The sequence below is a fragment of the Hemitrygon akajei genome, chromosome 10, assembly GCF_048418815.1.
Source record: "Hemitrygon akajei chromosome 10, sHemAka1.3, whole genome shotgun sequence".
In the NCBI taxonomy this organism is placed as follows: domain Eukaryota; kingdom Metazoa; phylum Chordata; class Chondrichthyes; order Myliobatiformes; family Dasyatidae; genus Hemitrygon; species Hemitrygon akajei.
Window position 1 is genome coordinate 99,667,675 of NC_133133.1, and position 20,530 is coordinate 99,688,204.

The 20,530-nt window shown below is 35.8% G+C and overlaps 1 protein-coding gene across 1 annotated transcript in view; it reads left to right on the plus strand.

The window, feature by feature from the left end:
- LOC140734557 (uncharacterized) overlaps positions 1–14,446 on the plus strand; it is a 113,257-nt gene extending 98,811 nt beyond the window's left edge. The window contains exon 2 of the mRNA XM_073058697.1: positions 11,735–14,446. Within this exon, the coding sequence (XP_072914798.1) occupies positions 11,761–13,296 (1,536 nt within the window). The 5' untranslated portion in view covers positions 11,735–11,760 and the 3' untranslated portion in view covers positions 13,297–14,446. The remainder of the gene's footprint in view (positions 1–11,734) is intronic.
- The last annotated feature ends 6,084 nt before the right edge of the window (positions 14,447–20,530 follow it).

A 20,530-nucleotide genomic window follows, 5' to 3' on the forward strand; every position in this document is an offset into this window, starting at 1 on the left:
ATTGAGTTTTGACGATTTGAATGTTTTGTATTAACCATACGTTTGTGCCCTTATTGAATAAAACGTTTGAAAATAGTAGCATCCGACTCAGCTGATCCATCTATCTTTGCTGGTAAGTTACCTGGTTACGGGGTTTTCGTAACAATAGTAAGTAATGCATTCAGCTGAAAAGAGTGTAGAATTTAATTTTGCTCAATAGTACTTCATGCTAACTTGATTTAAACCCTTATAATTTACTTTCCATATGATTTGGAGAAGTCTACAACCATATTTATGAGTGCACTACTGAGGTTTTTGAACTTACTCTCAGCAATGTCACCAATTACACATAATAGAACTTCAGTGTTTCAAAGCAATACAAAGCTAAAGGCACTTCGAATGTAAATGCAATGTAGTTGCATCTTGAATTCAACTTTACTTTATGTATTGCATTGCAGTGACTTGTTTTCATTGTGTTTCTATTCACGTACACTTCAGCTGGTATAGTTATGCACATGTAAATATCACAAAATACACTGAATAGTATGTAATGCATTCATCTGAAAAGAGTGTACAATTTAATTTTGCTCAATAGCACTACATGCTAACTTGATTTAAGCCCTTATAATTTACTTTCCATATGATTTGGAGTAGTCTACAACCATATTTATGAGTGTTCTACTGAAGTTGGTGAAGGTACTTCAGCAATATCTGCAATTACATATAATGGAACATTCGTGTTTCAAAGCAATACAAAGCTAAACGCACTTCGAATGTAAATGCAATGTAGTTGCTTCTTGAATTCAACTTTACATTATGTATTGCATTGCAGTGACATGTTTTCATTGTGTTTCTATTCACGTACACTTCACCTGGTATAGTTATGCACATGTACATATCACAAAATACACTGAATAGTAAGTAATGCATTCATCTGAAAAGAGTGTACAATTGAATTTTGCTCAATAGCACTACATGCTAACTTGATTTAAACCCTTATAATTTACTTTCCATATGATTTGGAGTAGTCTACAACCATATTTATGAGTGTGCTACTGAAGTTGGTGAAGGTACATACAGCAATATCAGCAATTACATATAATAGAACTTCAGTGTATCCAAGCAATACAAAGCTAAAGGCTGTTCCAATGTAAATGCGATGTAGTTGCTTCTTGAATTCAACTTTACTTTATGTATTCCAATGCAGTGACTCGTATTCATTGTGTTTCTATTCACTTACACTTCACCCAGTATATTTATGCACATGTACATAGCAAAAAATACACTGAATAGTAAGTAATGCATTCAGCTGAAAAGAGTGTAGAATTTAATTTTGCTGAATACTACTACATGCTAACTTGATTTAAACACTTATAATTTACTTTCCATATGATTTGGAGTAGTCTACAACCATATTTTTGAGTGTGCTACTGAAGTTGGTGAAGGTACTTCAGCAATATCTGCAATTACATATAATGGAACATCCGTGTTTCAAAGCAATACAAAGCTAAAGACTGTTCCAATGTAAATGCGATGAAGTTGCTTCTTGAATTCAACTTTACTTTATGTATTCCAATGCAGTGACTCGTATTCATTGTGTTTGTATTCACTTACACTTCACCCAGTATAGTTATGCACATGTACATAGCACAAAATACACTGAATAGTAAGTAATGCATTCAGCTGAAAAGAGTGTAGAATTTAATTTTGCTCAATAGTACTTCATGCTAACTTGATTTAAACCCTTATAATTTACTTTCCATATGATTTGGAGAAGTCTACAACCATATTTATGAGTGCACTACTGAGGTTTTTGAACTTACTCTCAGCAATGTCACCAATTACACATAATAGAACTTCAGTGTTTCAAAGCAATACAAAGCTAAAGGCACTTCGAATGTAAATGCAATGTAGTTGCATCTTGAATTCAACTTTACTTTATGTATTGCATTGCAGTGACTTGTTTTCATTGTGTTTCTATTCACGTACACTTCAGCTGGTATAGTTATGCACATGTAAATATCACAAAATACACTGAATAGTATGTAATGCATTCATCTGAAAAGAGTGTACAATTTAATTTTGCTCAATAGCACTACATGCTAACTTGATTTAAGCCCTTATAATTTACTTTCCATATGATTTGGAGTAGTCTACAACCATATTTATGAGTGTTCTACTGAAGTTGGTGAAGGTACTTCAGCAATATCTGCAATTACATATAATGGAACATTCGTGTTTCAAAGCAATACAAAGCTAAACGCACTTCGAATGTAAATGCAATGTAGTTGCTTCTTGAATTCAACTTTACATTATGTATTGCATTGCAGTGACATGTTTTCATTGTGTTTCTATTCACGTACACTTCACCTGGTATAGTTATGCACATGTACATATCACAAAATACACTGAATAGTAAGTAATGCATTCATCTGAAAAGAGTGTACAATTGAATTTTGCTCAATAGCACTACATGCTAACTTGATTTAAACCCTTATAATTTACTTTCCATATGATTTGGAGTAGTCTACAACCATATTTATGAGTGTGCTACTGAAGTTGGTGAAGGTACATACAGCAATATCAGCAATTACATATAATAGAACTTCAGTGTATCCAAGCAATACAAAGCTAAAGGCTGTTCCAATGTAAATGCGATGTAGTTGCTTCTTGAATTCAACTTTACTTTATGTATTCCAATGCAGTGACTCGTATTCATTGTGTTTCTATTCACTTACACTTCACCCAGTATATTTATGCACATGTACATAGCAAAAAATACACTGAATAGTAAGTAATGCATTCAGCTGAAAAGAGTGTAGAATTTAATTTTGCTGAATACTACTACATGCTAACTTGATTTAAACACTTATAATTTACTTTCCATATGATTTGGAGTAGTCTACAACCATATTTTTGAGTGTGCTACTGAAGTTGGTGAAGGTACTTCAGCAATATCTGCAATTACATATAATGAAACATCCGTGTTTCAAAGCAATACAAAGCTAAAGACTGTTCCAATGTAAATGCGATGAAGTTGCTTCTTGAATTCAACTTTACTTTATGTATTCCAATGCAGTGACTCGTATTCATTGTGTTTGTATTCACTTACACTTCACCCAGTATAGTTATGCACATGTACATAGCACAAAATACACTGAATAGTAAGTAATGCATTCAGCTGAAAAGAGTGTAGAATTTAATTTTGCTCAATAGTACTTCATGCTAACTTGATTTAAACCCTTATAATTTACTTTCCATATGATTTGGAGAAGTCTACAACCATATTTATGAGTGCACTACTGAGGTTTTTGAACTTACTCTCAGCAATGTCACCAATTACACATAATAGAACTTCAGTGTTTCAAAGCAATACAAAGCTAAAGGCACTTCGAATGTAAATGCAATGTAGTTGCTTCTTGAATTCAACTTTACTTTATGTATTGCATTGCAGTGAATTGTTTTCATTGTGTTTCTATTCACGTACACTTCACCTGGTATAGTTATGCACCTGTACATATCACAAAATACACTGAATAATAAGTAATGCATTCATCTGAAAAGAGTGTACAATTTAATTTTGCTCAATAGCACTACATGCTAACTTGATTTAAACCCCTATAATTTACTTTCCATATGATTTGGAGTAGTCTACAACCATATTTATGAGTGCACTACTGAAGTTGTTGAAGTTACTCTCAGCAATGTCACCAATTACACATAATAGAACTTCAGTGTTTCAAAGCAATTCAAAGCTAAAGGCACTTCGAATGTAAATGCAATGTAGTTGCTTCTTGAATTCAACTTTACTTTATGTATTGCATTGCAGTGACTTGTTTTCATTGTGTTTCTATTCACGTACACTTCAGCTGGTATAGTTATGCACATGTAAATATCACAAAATAGACTGAATAGTATGTAATGCATTCATCTGAAAAGAGTGTACAATTTAATTTTGCTCAATAGCACTACATGCTAACTTGTTTTAAGCCCTTATAATTTTCTTTCCATATGATTTGGAGTAGTCTACAACCATATTTATGAGTGTTCTACTGAAGTTGGTGAAGGTACTTCAGCAATATCTGCAATTACATTTAATGGAACATTCGTGTTTCAAAGCAATACAAAGCTAAACGCACTTCGAATGTAAATGCAATGTAGTTGCTTCTTGAATTCAAGTTTACGTTATGTATTGCATTGCAGTGACTTGTTTTCATTGTGTTTCTATTCACGTACACTTCACCTGGTATAGTTATGCACATGTACATATCACAAAATACACTGAATAGTAAGTAATGCATTCATCTTAAAAGAGTGTACAATTGAATTTTGCTCAATAGCACTACATGCTAACTTGATTTAAACCCTTATAATTTACTTTCCATATGATTTGGAGTAGTCTACAACCATATTTATGAGTGTGCTACTGAAGTTGGTGAAGGTACATACAGCAATATCAGCAATTACATATAATAGAACTTCAGTGTATCCAAGCAATACAAAGCTAAAGGCTGTTCCAATGTATATGCGATGTAGTTGCTTCTTGAATTCAACTTTACTTTATGTATTCCAATGCAGTGACTCGTATTCATTGTGTTTCTATTCACTTACACTTCACCCAGTATATTTATGCACATGTACATAGCAAAAAATACACTGAATAGTAAGTAATGCATTCAGCTGAAAAGAGTGTAGAATTTAATTTTGCTGAATACTACTACATGCTAACTTGATTTAAACACTTATAATTTACTTTCCATATGATTTGGAGTAGTCTACAACCATATTTTTGAGTGTGCTACTGAAGTTGGTGAAGGTACTTCAGCAATATCTGCAATTACATATAATGGAACATCCGTGTTTCAAAGCAATACAAAGCTAAAGACTGTTCCAATGTAAATGCGATGAAGTTGCTTCTTGAATTCAACTTTACTTTATGTATTCCAATGCAGTGACTCGTATTCATTGTGTTTGTATTCACTTACACTTCACCCAGTATAGTTATGCACATGTACATAGCACAAAATACACTGAATAGTAAGTAATGCATTCAGCTGAAAAGAGTGTAGAATTTAATTTTGCTCAATAGCACTACATGCTAACTTGATTTAAACCCCTAAAATTTACTTTCCATATGATTTGGAGTAGTCTACAACCATATTTATGAGTGCACTACTGAAGTTGTTGAAGTTACTCTCAGCAATGTCACCAATTACACATAATAGAACTTCAGTGTTTCAAAGCAATTCAAAGCTAAAGGCACTTCGAATGTAAATGCAATGTAGTTGCTTCTTGAATTCAACTTTACTTTATGTATTGCATTGCAGTGACTTGTTTTCATTGTGTTTCTATTCATGTACACTTCAGCTGGTATAGTTATGCACATGTAAATATCACAAAATACACTGAATAGTATGTAATGCATTCATCTGAAAAGAGTGTACAATTTAATTTTGCTCAATAGCACTACATGCTAACTTGATTTAAGCCCTTATAATTTTCTTTCCATATGATTTGGAGTAGTCTACAACCATATTTATGAGTGTTCTACTGAAGTTGGTGAAGGTACTTCAGCAATATCTGCAATTACATTTAATGGAACATTCGTGTTTCAAAGCAATACAAAGCTAAACGCACTTCGAATGTAAATGCAATGTAGTTGCTTCTTGAATTCAACTTTACATTATGTATTGCATTGCAGTGACTTGTTTTCATTGTGTTTCTATTCACGTACACTTCACCTGGTATAGTTATGCACATGTACATATCACAAAATACACTGAATAGTAAGTAATGCATTCAGCTGAAAAGGGTGTAGAATTTAATTTTGCTCAATAGTACTTCATGCTAACTTGATTTAAACCCTTATAATTTACTTTCCATATGATTTGGAGAAGTCTACAACCATATTTATGAGTGCACTACTGAGGTTTTTGAACTTACTCTCAGCAATGTCACCAATTACACATAATAGAACTTCAGTGTTTCAAAGCAATACAAAGCTAAAGGCACTTCGAATGTAAATGCAATGTAGTTGCATCTTGAATTCAACTTTACTTTATGTATTGCATTGCAGTGACTTGTTTTCATTGTGTTTCTATTCACGTACACTTCAGCTGGTATAGTTATGCACATGTAAATATCACAAAATACACTGAATAGTATGTAATGCATTCATCTGAAAAGAGTGTACAATTTAATTTTGCTCAATAGCACTACATGCTAACTTGATTTAAGCCCTTATAATTTACTTTCCATATGATTTGGAGTAGTCTACAACCATATTTATGAGTGTTCTACTGAAGTTGGTGAAGGTACTTCAGCAATATCTGCAATTACATATAATGGAACATTCGTGTTTCAAAGCAATACAAAGCTAAACGCACTTCGAATGTAAATGCAATGTAGTTGCTTCTTGAATTCAACTTTACATTATGTATTGCATTGCAGTGACATGTTTTCATTGTGTTTCTATTCACGTACACTTCACCTGGTATAGTTATGCACATGTACATATCACAAAATACACTGAATAGTAAGTAATGCATTCATCTGAAAAGAGTGTACAATTGAATTTTGCTCAATAGCACTACATGCTAACTTGATTTAAACCCTTATAATTTACTTTCCATATGATTTGGAGTAGTCTACAACCATATTTATGAGTGTGCTACTGAAGTTGGTGAAGGTACATACAGCAATATCAGCAATTACATATAATAGAACTTCAGTGTATCCAAGCAATACAAAGCTAAAGGCTGTTCCAATGTAAATGCGATGTAGTTGCTTCTTGAATTCAACTTTACTTTATGTATTCCAATGCAGTGACTCGTATTCATTGTGTTTCTATTCACTTACACTTCACCCAGTATATTTATGCACATGTACATAGCAAAAAATACACTGAATAGTAAGTAATGCATTCAGCTGAAAAGAGTGTAGAATTTAATTTTGCTGAATACTACTACATGCTAACTTGATTTAAACACTTATAATTTACTTTCCATATGATTTGGAGTAGTCTACAACCATATTTTTGAGTGTGCTACTGAAGTTGGTGAAGGTACTTCAGCAATATCTGCAATTACATATAATGGAACATCCGTGTTTCAAAGCAGTACAAAGCTAAAGACTGTTCCAATGTAAATGCGATGAAGTTGCTTCTTGAATTCAACTTTACTTTATGTATTCCAATGCAGTGACTCGTATTCATTGTGTTTGTATTCACTTACACTTCACCCAGTATAGTTATGCACATGTACATAGCACAAAATACACTGAATAGTAAGTAATGCATTCAGCTGAAAAGAGTGTAGAATTTAATTTTGCTCAATAGTACTTCATGCTAACTTGATTTAAACCCTTATAATTTACTTTCCATATGATTTGGAGAAGTCTACAACCATATTTATGAGTGCACTACTGAGGTTTTTGAACTTACTCTCAGCAATGTCACCAATTACACATAATAGAACTTCAGTGTTTCAAAGCAATACAAAGCTAAAGGCACTTCGAATGTAAATGCAATGTAGTTGCTTCTTGAATTCAACTTTACTTTATGTATTGCATTGCAGTGAATTGTTTTCATTGTGTTTCTATTCACGTACACTTCACCTGGTATAGTTATGCACCTGTACATATCACAAAATACACTGAATAATAAGTAATGCATTCATCTGAAAAGAGTGTACAATTTAATTTTGCTCAATAGCACTACATGCTAACTTGATTTAAACCCCTATAATTTACTTTCCATATGATTTGGAGTAGTCTACAACCATATTTATGAGTGCACTACTGAAGTTGTTGAAGTTACTCTCAGCAATGTCACCAATTACACATAATAGAACTTCAGTGTTTCAAAGCAATTCAAAGCTAAAGGCACTTCGAATGTAAATGCAATGTAGTTGCTTCTTGAATTCAACTTTACTTTATGTATTGCATTGCAGTGACTTGTTTTCATTGTGTTTCTATTCACGTACACTTCAGCTGGTATAGTTATGCACATGTAAATATCACAAAATAGACTGAATAGTATGTAATGCATTCATCTGAAAAGAGTGTACAATTTAATTTTGCTCAATAGCACTACATGCTAACTTGATTTAAGCCCTTATAATTTTCTTTCCATATGATTTGGAGTAGTCTACAACCATATTTATGAGTGTTCTACTGAAGTTGGTGAAGGTACTTCAGCAATATCTGCAATTACATTTAATGGAACATTCGTGTTTCAAAGCAATACAAAGCTAAACGCACTTCGAATGTAAATGCAATGTAGTTGCTTCTTGAATTCAAGTTTACGTTATGTATTGCATTGCAGTGACTTGTTTTCATTGTGTTTCTATTCACGTACACTTCACCTGGTATAGTTATGCACATGTACATATCACAAAATACACTGAATAGTAAGTAATGCATTCATCTTAAAAGAGTGTACAATTGAATTTTGCTCAATAGCACTACATGCTAACTTGATTTAAACCCTTATAATTTACTTTCCATATGATTTGGAGTAGTCTACAACCATATTTATGAGTGTGCTACTGAAGTTGGTGAAGGTACATACAGCAATATCAGCAATTACATATAATAGAACTTCAGTGTATCCAAGCAATACAAAGCTAAAGGCTGTTCCAATGTAAATGCGATGTAGTTGCTTCTTGAATTCAACTTTACTTTATGTATTCCAATGCAGTGACTCGTATTCATTGTGTTTCTATTCACTTACACTTCACCCAGTATATTTATGCACATGTACATAGCAAAAAATACACTGAATAGTAAGTAATGCATTCAGCTGAAAAGAGTGTAGAATTTAATTTTGCTGAATACTACTACATGCTAACTTGATTTAAACACTTATAATTTACTTTCCATATGATTTGGAGTAGTCTACAACCATATTTTTGAGTGTGCTACTGAAGTTGGTGAAGGTACTTCAGCAATATCTGCAATTACATATAATGGAACATCCGTGTTTCAAAGCAATACAAAGCTAAAGACTGTTCCAATGTAAATGCGATGAAGTTGCTTCTTGAATTCAACTTTACTTTATGTATTCCAATGCAGTGACTCGTATTCATTGTGTTTGTATTCACTTACACTTCACCCAGTATAGTTATGCACATGTACATAGCACAAAATACACTGAATAGTAAGTAATGCATTCAGCTGAAAAGAGTGTAGAATTTAATTTTGCTCAATAGCACTACATGCTAACTTGATTTAAACCCCTAAAATTTACTTTCCATATGATTTGGAGTAGTCTACAACCATATTTATGAGTGCACTACTGAAGTTGTTGAAGTTACTCTCAGCAATGTCACCAATTACACATAATAGAACTTCAGTGTTTCAAAGCAATTCAAAGCTAAAGGCACTTCGAATGTAAATGCAATGTAGTTGCTTCTTGAATTCAACTTTACTTTATGTATTGCATTGCAGTGACTTGTTTTCATTGTGTTTCTATTCATGTACACTTCAGCTGGTATAGTTATGCACATGTAAATATCACAAAATACACTGAATAGTATGTAATGCATTCATCTGAAAAGAGTGTACAATTTAATTTTGCTCAATAGCACTACATGCTAACTTGATTTAAGCCCTTATAATTTTCTTTCCATATGATTTGGAGTAGTCTACAACCATATTTATGAGTGTTCTACTGAAGTTGGTGAAGGTACTTCAGCAATATCTGCAATTACATTTAATGGAACATTCGTGTTTCAAAGCAATACAAAGCTAAACGCACTTCGAATGTAAATGCAATGTAGTTGCTTCTTGAATTCAACTTTACATTATGTATTGCATTGCAGTGACTTGTTTTCATTGTGTTTCTATTCACGTACACTTCACCTGGTATAGTTATGCACATGTACATATCACAAAATACACTGAATAGTAAGTAATGCATTCAGCTGAAAAGGGTGTAGAATTTAATTTTGCTCAATAGTACTTCATGCTAACTTGATTTAAACCCTTATAATTTACTTTCCATATGATTTGGAGAAGTCTACAACCATATGTATGAGTGCACTACTGAGGTTTTTGAACTTACTCTCAGCAATGTCACCAATTACACATAATAGAACTTCAGTGTTTCAAAGCAATTCAAAGCTAAAGGCACTTCGAATGTAAATGCAATGTAGTTGCTTCTTGAATTCAACTTTACTTTATGTATTGCATTGCAGTGACTTGTTTTCATTGTGTTTCTATTCACGTACACTTCAGCTGGTATAGTTATGCACATGTAAATATCACAAAATACACTGAATAGTATGTAATGCATTCATCTGAAAAGAGTGTACAATTTAATTTTGCTCAATAGCACTACATGCTAACTTGATTTAAGCCCTTATAATTTTCTTTCCATATGATTTGGAGTAGTCTACAACCATATTTATGAGTGTTCTACTGAAGTTGGTGAAGGTACTTCAGCAATATCTGCAATTACATTTAATGGAACATTCGTGTTTCAAAGCAATACAAAGCTAAACGCACTTCGAATGTAAATGCAATGTAGTTGCTTCTTGAATTCAACTTTACATTATGTATTGCATTGCAGTGACTTGTTTTCATTGTGTTTCTATTCACGTACACTTCACCTGGTATAGTTATGCACATGTACATATCACAAAATACACTGAATAGTAAGTAATGCATTCAGCTGAAAAGGGTGTAGAATTTAATTTTGCTCAATAGTACTTCATGCTAACTTGATTTAAACCCTTATAATTTACTTTCCATATGATTTGGAGAAGTCTACAACCATATTTATGAGTGCACTACTGAGGTTTTTGAACTTACTCTCAGCAATGTGTTATGATACCAGCCCCCTCCTTTGTGAGAATTGCAAGAGCCCTAGTGAAAGGGGGGGTCAATGACCCGAGAGAGAGAGCAAGAGAGAGAGAGAGACAGGCTGAATGGACACAGGAAATGGAAAGACAGCGACGTGCTGGATACCGCATTCCACTGGGACAAAAGCTGGCGACTGGCATTGTTCTCAGGAGACACCTGGGAACTGCAGACGTGCCAACTCACAGGGACATTGTAAAGCCCTCGGGCAAAGTGGGCTGGTTGAGAGAGAGATTGCATCACCTGCAACCTGATTGACACCTGAGATCCCGTGAGGCAGTATAAAGAAGGGTCTGAAAGAGGACGACCCTCAGACGCACCAAGGAGACACCAAGAAGCACGATAACGCTTCCCGTGGGAACGGGAAGCCATTTTGAAATAAGCCACGTGCGTTAAATTCCGAATGCGGGGTTTGTGGCTGGAACCAACGGAAGATCGCTTTTAACTAACAACGGGGAAGATCGCTCCCCTGATTCCACGGATATTTCGGGCAAGTTTTTCCGTTTATCTCTCTCTCTCTCCAACACGTGAAACCAAAAGCCTGCAGACTTCAGAGTGACTCTTTATATTTCCAATTGGACTCAGTATTATACCCTAGACAACGAAAGAGCTTATTTCTGAGTGATTATTAATGTACCTGCGTTTTAGATTGAGTATTGACGCATGTTATCTGAATGTTTGTATTAACCTTAATTTTTGTGCCCCTTTATTAATAAAACTTTTGAAAATAGTACCATTGGACTTCAACTGACATATCTATCTTTGCTGGTAAGTGAAACCAGGTACTGGTTTCATAACAAGTGGGGTTCTCGTCTCGGGATTTGACACCAAAAAGGGGGAGGTCAGTCAATCGGGATTGTAAGTCAAAAAAAAATAATTTGGATCTGGTACGCAGGTAGCCAGACAGAAAAACCAGCAAAGATGGACGTGTGTGAATTTATGAAAAACGCGACTGTGGCGGCGCTAGAGGTGAGCACCAAATCAGACTTGTTAAATTTGGCGAAGGGGTTAGAGGTGGAAAACGAGCAGGATCAAGCTGAGAGGCAAAGACAGCATGAAATTCGGATCAGAGAGTTAGCAGCAGCCGAGAGAGCGGCAGCGGGGAGAGAAAGAGAGAGGGAGGAGCTAAGGAGAGAGCGGTTTAATGTTAGTCGGGAGCTGAGATTAGTACCTCCGTTCGAGGAGACGGATGTTGATAGTTATTTCTTGCTTTTTGAAAAGGTGGCAGTGAACCAGAAGTGGCCACAAGAGCAGTGGGTCGCGTTGTTACAAAGTGTGTTAGCAGGAGGGAGGATTTGGGCAGCCATGATGCCGACCCGCCGACCGGCGAGTACAGTGGCCCCGCCCCTAGAGTCCCAAAGCTATCGCGCATGCGCGGTCACTCGCAGCCTGTCGGAAAAAGCGGCTGAGAAAGAGGACAGTTTAAATGAAGCCAGCAGTAATCTGGCCAAGATGTTTTTACCGACCCTGTACCATGAGGGTTCCGAGGGTGGTAAAACAGAAAGCAGTATAGTAAAAGGGGGTAAGGGAGAGGAAATAGCCCTGCCCTTAGTGAAGAGAAAGGTCCTAGAGGTAGGAACTAAAGTTGAGAAACGGATAAAGTTGTTAAAATGTCCAGAGTTGGACATGGTTAATCTGTCTGGTTTGGCAGAATTGTTTGAAGAAGTTCAGAGTTCTAAAGGTGTTCTCGATGGTCCCGAGAGTGAAATGAGGGCAGTCTTAGAGAGGAAGGGTATCCTTGCTGTGGAGAAGTCAGCTGAAATGGCCGAGGAGGTTGTTTCAGCTCGCAGGGTTGCGCCTTCCCCAACGGGGGGCTGCCTAGAGAGTAGCTGGAAGGATCGGGGGACGTTAGAATTTGAAAAAGGTACGGGTATTGAAAGCCTGGAAGGGGCCAATGTCCCGTTTGAGTGTGTCCAAGATGGGGGCGCACGTGGTGCTGAACCTGGTAACAGAGCTCAGGGGAAGTCTGAGGTGTTTGATTCGGGGGGACGGGGCGGCCGTCTTTGTGGATCAGATAGGGTTGGTTCAGTAGGAAAAGGGTTAACCTTGGTAACCGTGGGAAGTGTGAGTTCCACGGTGTTTGTATTCGAGAGTGGGGCCAAGGTTAATGCCGAATTTAAGGGGGGAATGAGGATTGTTATTGAAGGAAACGGAAAGTCTGTAGTTCCCAAGTCGAAGGAAGAAATGTTAAACCTGGCAGATCGCTCACAGAGTGAGTCGGGAAATAGCGGGGCCCCCCACTCTATTGTTACGCCAGGGTGGGGTGTGAAGAGGTTGCATTCGAAATGCTACCTGAAAGAGGAGTTGGAATTAAAAACAAATAGCCTGAAGGGTCTTGACAGTTTGGGGCATGGTGTTGAAAAAATAGCCCCGATGAACGAGGCGGGCGGGAGTTCACCACGCCAAATTACTCAAAGTCCCAACGGGGGGACTCGCCAGAAAAGAGGTGACGGTTAATGGGGATGCCATTTTTTTTAAACAGCAAAGCAGGTTTACGGGTTGCGCCAAAGCCTGTGAATAATAAAGACAGACCTTTGGAGACCTGCCGGCGAAGTAAACCGACCGAAACGATTAGTATTCGCATAAACTTTTGTAGATGCACCTAAGCTAAGATCACACCTCCGCAGTTTTGTTGCTGAAAACAATAAATAAATAGGTGGTTATTGAATTGAAGTCTGATGCTACAAGACTTTAAGATATTAAGATGTTAAGATATTAACTAAAGGGGCACTGTACTTGTTAACTGTTTAGATGCTGACTTGAATGTATAACTGTATTACTCTGTAGTGAAAAGAAAAGCTTCTGTATTGTATTAGATTCAAAATTTCTGTAAGACTGTACCACTCTGGGTTTTAACCGCTGGTAAAAACCTTTTTAAGAGGGGAGGTGTTATGATACCAGCCCCCTCCTTTGTGAGAATTGCAAGAGCCCTAGTGAAAGGGGGGGTCAATGACCCGAGAGAGAGAGCAAGAGAGAGAGAGAGACAGGCTGAATGGACACAGGAAATGGAAAGACAGCGACGTGCTGGATACCGCATTCCACTGGGACAAAAGCTGGCGACTGGCATTGTTCTCAGGAGACACCTGGGAACTGCAGACGTGCCAACTCACAGGGACATTGTAAAGCCCTCGGGCAAAGTGGGCTGGTTGAGAGAGAGATTGCATCACCTGCAACCTGATTGACACCTGAGATCCCGTGAGGCAGTATAAAGAAGGGTCTGAAAGAGGACGACCCTCAGACGCACCAAGGAGACACCAAGAAGCACGATAACGCTTCCCGTGGGAACGGGAAGCCATTTTGAAATAAGCCACGTGCGTTAAATTCCGAATGCGGGGTTTGTGGCTGGAACCAACGGAAGATCGCTTTTAACTAACAACGGGGAAGATCGCTCCCCTGATTCCACGGATATTTCGGGCAAGTTTTTCCGTTTATCTCTCTCTCTCTCCAACACGTGAAACCAAAAGCCTGCAGACTTCAGAGTGACTCTTTATATTTCCAATTGGACTCAGTATTATACCCTAGACAACGAAAGAGCTTATTTCTGAGTGATTATTAATGTACCTGCGTTTTAGATTGAGTATTGACGCATGTTATCTGAATGTTTGTATTAACCTTAATTTTTGTGCCCCTTTATTAATAAAACTTTTGAAAATAGTACCATTGGACTTCAACTGACATATCTATCTTTGCTGGTAAGTGAAACCAGTTACTGGTTTCATAACAAATGTCACCAATTACACATAATAGAACTTCAGTGTTTCAAAGCAATTCAAAGCTAAAGGCACTTCGAATGTAAATGCAATGTAGTTGCATCTTGAATTCAACTTTACTTTATGTATTGCATTGCAGTGACTTGTTTTCATTCTGTTTCTATTCACGTACACTTCAGCTGGTATAGTTATGCACATGTAAATATCACAAAATACACTGAATAGTATGTAATGCATTCATCTGAAAAGAGTGTACAATTTAATTTTGCTCAAAAGCACTACATGCTAACTTGATTTAAGCCCTTATAATTTACTTTCCATATGATTTGGAGTAGTCTACAACCATATTTATGAGTGTTCTACTGAAGTTGGTGACGGTACTTCTGCAATATCTGCAATTACATATAATAGAACTTCAGTGTATCCAAGCAATACAAAGCTAAAGGCTGTTCCAATGTAAATGCGATGTAGTTGCTTCTTGAATTCAACTTTACTTTATGTATTCCAATGCAGTGACTCGTATTCATTGTGTTTCTATTCACTTACACTTCACCCAGTATATTTATGCACATGTACATAGCAAAAAATACACTGAATAGTAAGTAATGCATTCATCTGAAAAGAGTGTACAATTTAATTTTGCTCAATAGCACTACATGCTAACTTGATTTAAGCCCTTATAATTTTCTTTCCATATGATTTGGAGTAGTCTACAACCATATTTATGAGTGTTCTACTGAAGTTGGTGAAGGTACTTCAGCAATATCTGCAATTACATTTAATGGAACATTCGTGTTTCAAAGCAATACAAAGCTAAACGCACTTCGAATGTAAATGCAATGTAGTTGCTTCTTGAATTCAACTTTACATTATGTATTGCATTGCAGTGACTTGTTTTCATTGTGTTTCTATTCACGTACACTTCACCTGGTATAGTTATGCACATGTACTTATCACAAAATACACTGAATAGTAAGTAATGCATTCAGCTGAAAAGGGTGTAGAATTTAATTTTGCTCAATAGTACTTCATGCTAACTTGATTTAAACCCTTATAATTTACTTTCCATATGATTTGGAGAAGTCTACAACCATATTTATGAGTGCACTACTGAGGTTTTTGAACTTACTCTCAGCAATGTCACCAATTACACATAATAGAACTTCAGTGTTTCAAAGCAATTCAAAGCTAAAGGCACTTCGAATGTAAATGCAATGTAGTTGCTTCTTGAATTCAACTTTACTTTATGTATTGCATTGCAGTGACTTGTTTTCATTGTGTTTCTATTCACGTACACTTCAGCTGGTATAGTTATGCACATGTAAATATCACAAAATACACTGAATAGTATGTAATGCATTCATCTGAAAAGAGTGTACAATTTAATTTTGCTCAATAGCACTACATGCTAACTTGATTTAAGCCCTTATAATTTTCTTTCCATATGATTTGGAGTAGTCTACAACCATATTTATGAGTGTTCTACTGAAGTTGGTGAAGGTACTTCAGCAATATCTGCAATTACATTTAATGGAACATTCGTGTTTCAAAGCAATACAAAGCTAAACGCACTTCGAATGTAAATGCAATGTAGTTGCTTCTTGAATTCAACTTTACATTATGTATTGCATTGCAGTGACTTGTTTTCATTGTGTTTCTATTCACGTACACTTCACCTGGTATAGTTATGCACATGTACATATCACAAAATACACTGAATAGTAAGTAATGCATTCAGCTGAAAAGGGTGTAGAATTTAATTTTGCTCAATAGTACTTCATGCTAACTTGATTTAAACCCTTATAATTTACTTTCCATATGATTTGGAGAAGTCTACAACCATATTTATGAGTGCACTACTGAGGTTTTTGAACTTACTCTCAGCAATGTGTTATGATACCATCCCCCTCCTTTGTGAGAATTGCAAGAGCCCTAGTGAAAGGGGGGGTCAATGACCCGAGAGAGAGAGCAAGAGAGAGAGAGAGACAGGCTGAATGGACACAGGAAATGGAAAGACAGCGACGTGCTGGATACCGCATTCCACTGGGACAAAAGCTGGCGACTGGCATTGTTCTCAGGAGACACCTGGGAACTGCAGACGTGCCAACTCACAGGGACATTGTAAAGCCCTCGGGCAAAGTGGGCTGGTTGAGAGAGAGATTGCATCACCTGCAACCTGATTGACACCTGAGATCCCGTGAGGCAGTATAAAGAAGGGTCTGAAAGAGGACGACCCTCAGACGCACCAAGGAGACACCAAGAAGCACGATAACGCTTCCCGTGGGAACGGGAAGCCATTTTGAAATAAGCCACGTGCGTTAAATTCCGAATGCGGGGTTTGTGGCTGGAACCAACGGAAGATCGCTTTTAACTAACAACGGGGAAGATCGCTCCCCTGATTCCACGGATATTTCGGGCAAGTTTTTCCGTTTATCTCTCTCTCTCTCCAACACGTGAAACCAAAAGCCTGCAGACTTCAGAGTGACTCTTTATATTTCCAATTGGACTCAGTATTATACCCTAGACAACGAAAGAGCTTATTTCTGAGTGATTATTAATGTACCTGCGTTTTAGATTGAGTATTGACGCATGTTATCTGAATGTTTGTATTAACCTTAATTTTTGTGCCCCTTTATTAATAAAACTTTTGAAAATAGTACCATTGGACTTCAACTGACATATCTATCTTTGCTGGTAAGTGAAACCAGTTACTGGTTTCATAACAAATGTCACCAATTACACAAAATAGAACTTCAGTGTTTCAAAGCAATACAAAGCTAAAGGCACTTCGAATGTAAATGCAATGTAGTTGCTTCTTGAATTCAACTTTACTTTATGTATTGCATTGCAGTGAATTGTTTTCATTGTGTTTCTATTCACGTACACTTCACCTGGTATAGTTATGCACATGTACATATCACAAAATACACTGAATAATAAGTAATGCATTCATCTGAAAAGAGTGTACAATTTAATTTTGCTCAATAGCACTACATGCTAACTTGATTTAAACCCCTATAATTTACTTTCCATATGATTTGGAGTAGTCTACAACCATATTTATGAGTGCACTACTGAAGTTGTTGAAGTTACTCTCAGCAATGTCACCAATTACACATAATAGAACTTCAGTGTTTCAAAGCAATTCAAAGCTAAAGGCACTTCGAATTTAAATGCAATGTAGTTGCATCTTGAATTCAACTTTACTTTATGTATTGCATTGCAGTGACTTGTTTTCATTGTGTTTCTATTCACGTACACTTCAGCTGGTATAGTTATGCACATGTAAATATCACAAAATACACTGAATAGTATGTAATGCATTCATCTGAAAAGAGTGTACAATTTAATTTTGCTCAATAGCACTACATGCTAACTTGATTTAAGCCCTTATAATTTACTTTCCATATGATTTGGAGTAGTCTACAACCATATTTATGAGTGTTCTACTGAAGTTGGTGAAGGTACTTCAGCAATATCTGCAATTACATATAATGGAACATTCGTGTTTCAAAGCAATACAAAGCTAAACGCACTTCGAATGTAAATGCAATGTAGTTGCTTCTTGAATTCAACTTTACATTATGTATTGCATTGCAGTGACATGTTTTCATTGTGTTTCTATTCACGTACACTTCACCTGGTATAGTTATGCACATGTACATATCACAAAATACACTGAATAGTAAGTAATGCATTCATCTGAAAAGAGTGTACAATTGAATTTTGCTCAATAGCACTACATGCTAACTTGATTTAAACCCTTATAATTTACTTTCCATATGATTTGGAGTAGTCTACAACAATATTTATGAGTGTGCTACTGAAGTTGGTGAAGGTACATACAGCAATATCAGCAATTACATATAATAGAACTTCAGTGTATCCAAGCAATACAAAGCTAAAGGCTGTTCCAATGTAAATGCGATGTAGTTGCTTCTTGAATTCAACTTTACTTTATGTATTCCAATGCAGTGACTCGTATTCATTGTGTTTCTATTCACTTACACTTCACCCAGTATATTTATGCACATGTACATAGCAAAAAATACACTGAATAGTAAGTAATGCATTCAGCTGAAAAGAGTGTAGAATTTAATTTTGCTGAATACTACTACATGCTAACTTGATTTAAACACTTATAATTTACTTTCCATATGATTTGGAGTAGTCTACAACCATATTTTTGAGTGTGCTACTGAAGTTGGTGAAGGTACTTCAGCAATAACTGCAATTACATATAATGGAACATCCGTGTTTCAAAGCAATACAAAGCTAAAGACTGTTCCAATGTAAATGCGATGAAGTTGCTTCTTGAATTCAACTTTACTTTATGTATTCCAATGCAGTGACTCGTATTCATTGTGTTTGTATTCACTTACACTTCACCCAGTATAGTTATGCACATGTACATAGCACAAAATACACTGAATAGTAAGTAATGCATTCAGCTGAAAAGAGTGTAGAATTTAATTTTGCTCAATAGTACTTCATGCTAACTTGATTTAAACCCTTATAATTTACTTTCCATATGATTTGGAGTAGTCTACAACCATATTTATGAGTGCACTACTGAAGTTGTTGAAGTTACTCTCAGCAATGTCACCAATTACACATAATAGAACTTCAGTGTTTCAAAGCAATTCAAAGCTAAAGGCACTTCGAATGTAAATGCAATGTAGTTGCATCTTGAATTCAACTTTACTTTATGTATTGCATTGCAGTGACTTGTTTTCATTGTGTTTCTATTCACGTACACTTCAGCTGGTATAGTTATGCACATGTAAATATCACAAAATACACTGAATAGTATGTAATGCATTCATCTGAAAAGAGTGTACAATTTAATTTTGCTCAATAGCACTACATGCTAACTTGATTTAAGCCCATAATTTACTTTCCATATGATTTGGAGTAGTCTACAACCATATTTATGAGTGTTCTACTGAAGTTGGTGAAGGTACTTCAGCAATATCTGCAATTACATATAATGGAACATTAGTTTTTCAAAGCAATACAAAGCTAAACGCACTTCGAATGTAAATGCAATGTAGTTGCTTCTTGAATTCAACTTTACATTATGTATTGCATTGCAGTGACTTGTTTTCATTGTGTTTCTATTCACGTACACTTCACCTGGTATAGTTATGCACATGTACATATCACAAAATACACTGAATAGTAAGTAATGCATTCAGCTGAAAAGAGTGTAGAATTTAATTTTGCTCAATAGTACTTCATGCTAACTTGATTTAAACCCTAATAATTTACTTTCCATATGATTTGGAGAAGTCTACAACCATATTTATGAGTGCACTACTGAGGTTTTTGAACTTACTCTCAGCAATGTCACCAATTACACATAATAGAACTTCCGTGTTTCAAAGCAATTCAAAGCTAAAGGCACTTCGAATGTAAATGCAATGTAGTTGCTTCTTGAATTCAACTTTACTTTATGTATTGCATTGCAGTGACTTGTTTTCATTGTGTTTCTATTCACGTACACTTCAGCTGGTATAGTTATGCACATGTAAATATCACAAAATACACTGAATAGTATGTAATGCATTCATCTGAAAAGAGTGTACAATTTAATTTTGCTCAATAGCACTACATGCTAACTTGATTTAAGCCCTTATAATTTACTTTCCATATGATTTGGAGTAGTCTACAACCATATTTATGAGTGTTCTACTGAAGTTGGTGAAGGTACTTCAGCAATATCTGCAATTACATATAATGGAACATTCGTGTTTCAAAGCAATACAAAGCAAAACGCACTTTGAATGTAAATGCAATGTAGTTGCTTCTTGAATTCAACTTTACGTTATGTATTGCATTGCAGTGACTTGTTTTCATTGTGTTTCTATTCACGTACACTTCACCTGGTATAGTTATGCACATGTACATATCACAAAATACACTGAATAGTAAGTAATGCATTCATCTGAAAAGAGTGTACAATTGAATTTTGCTCAATA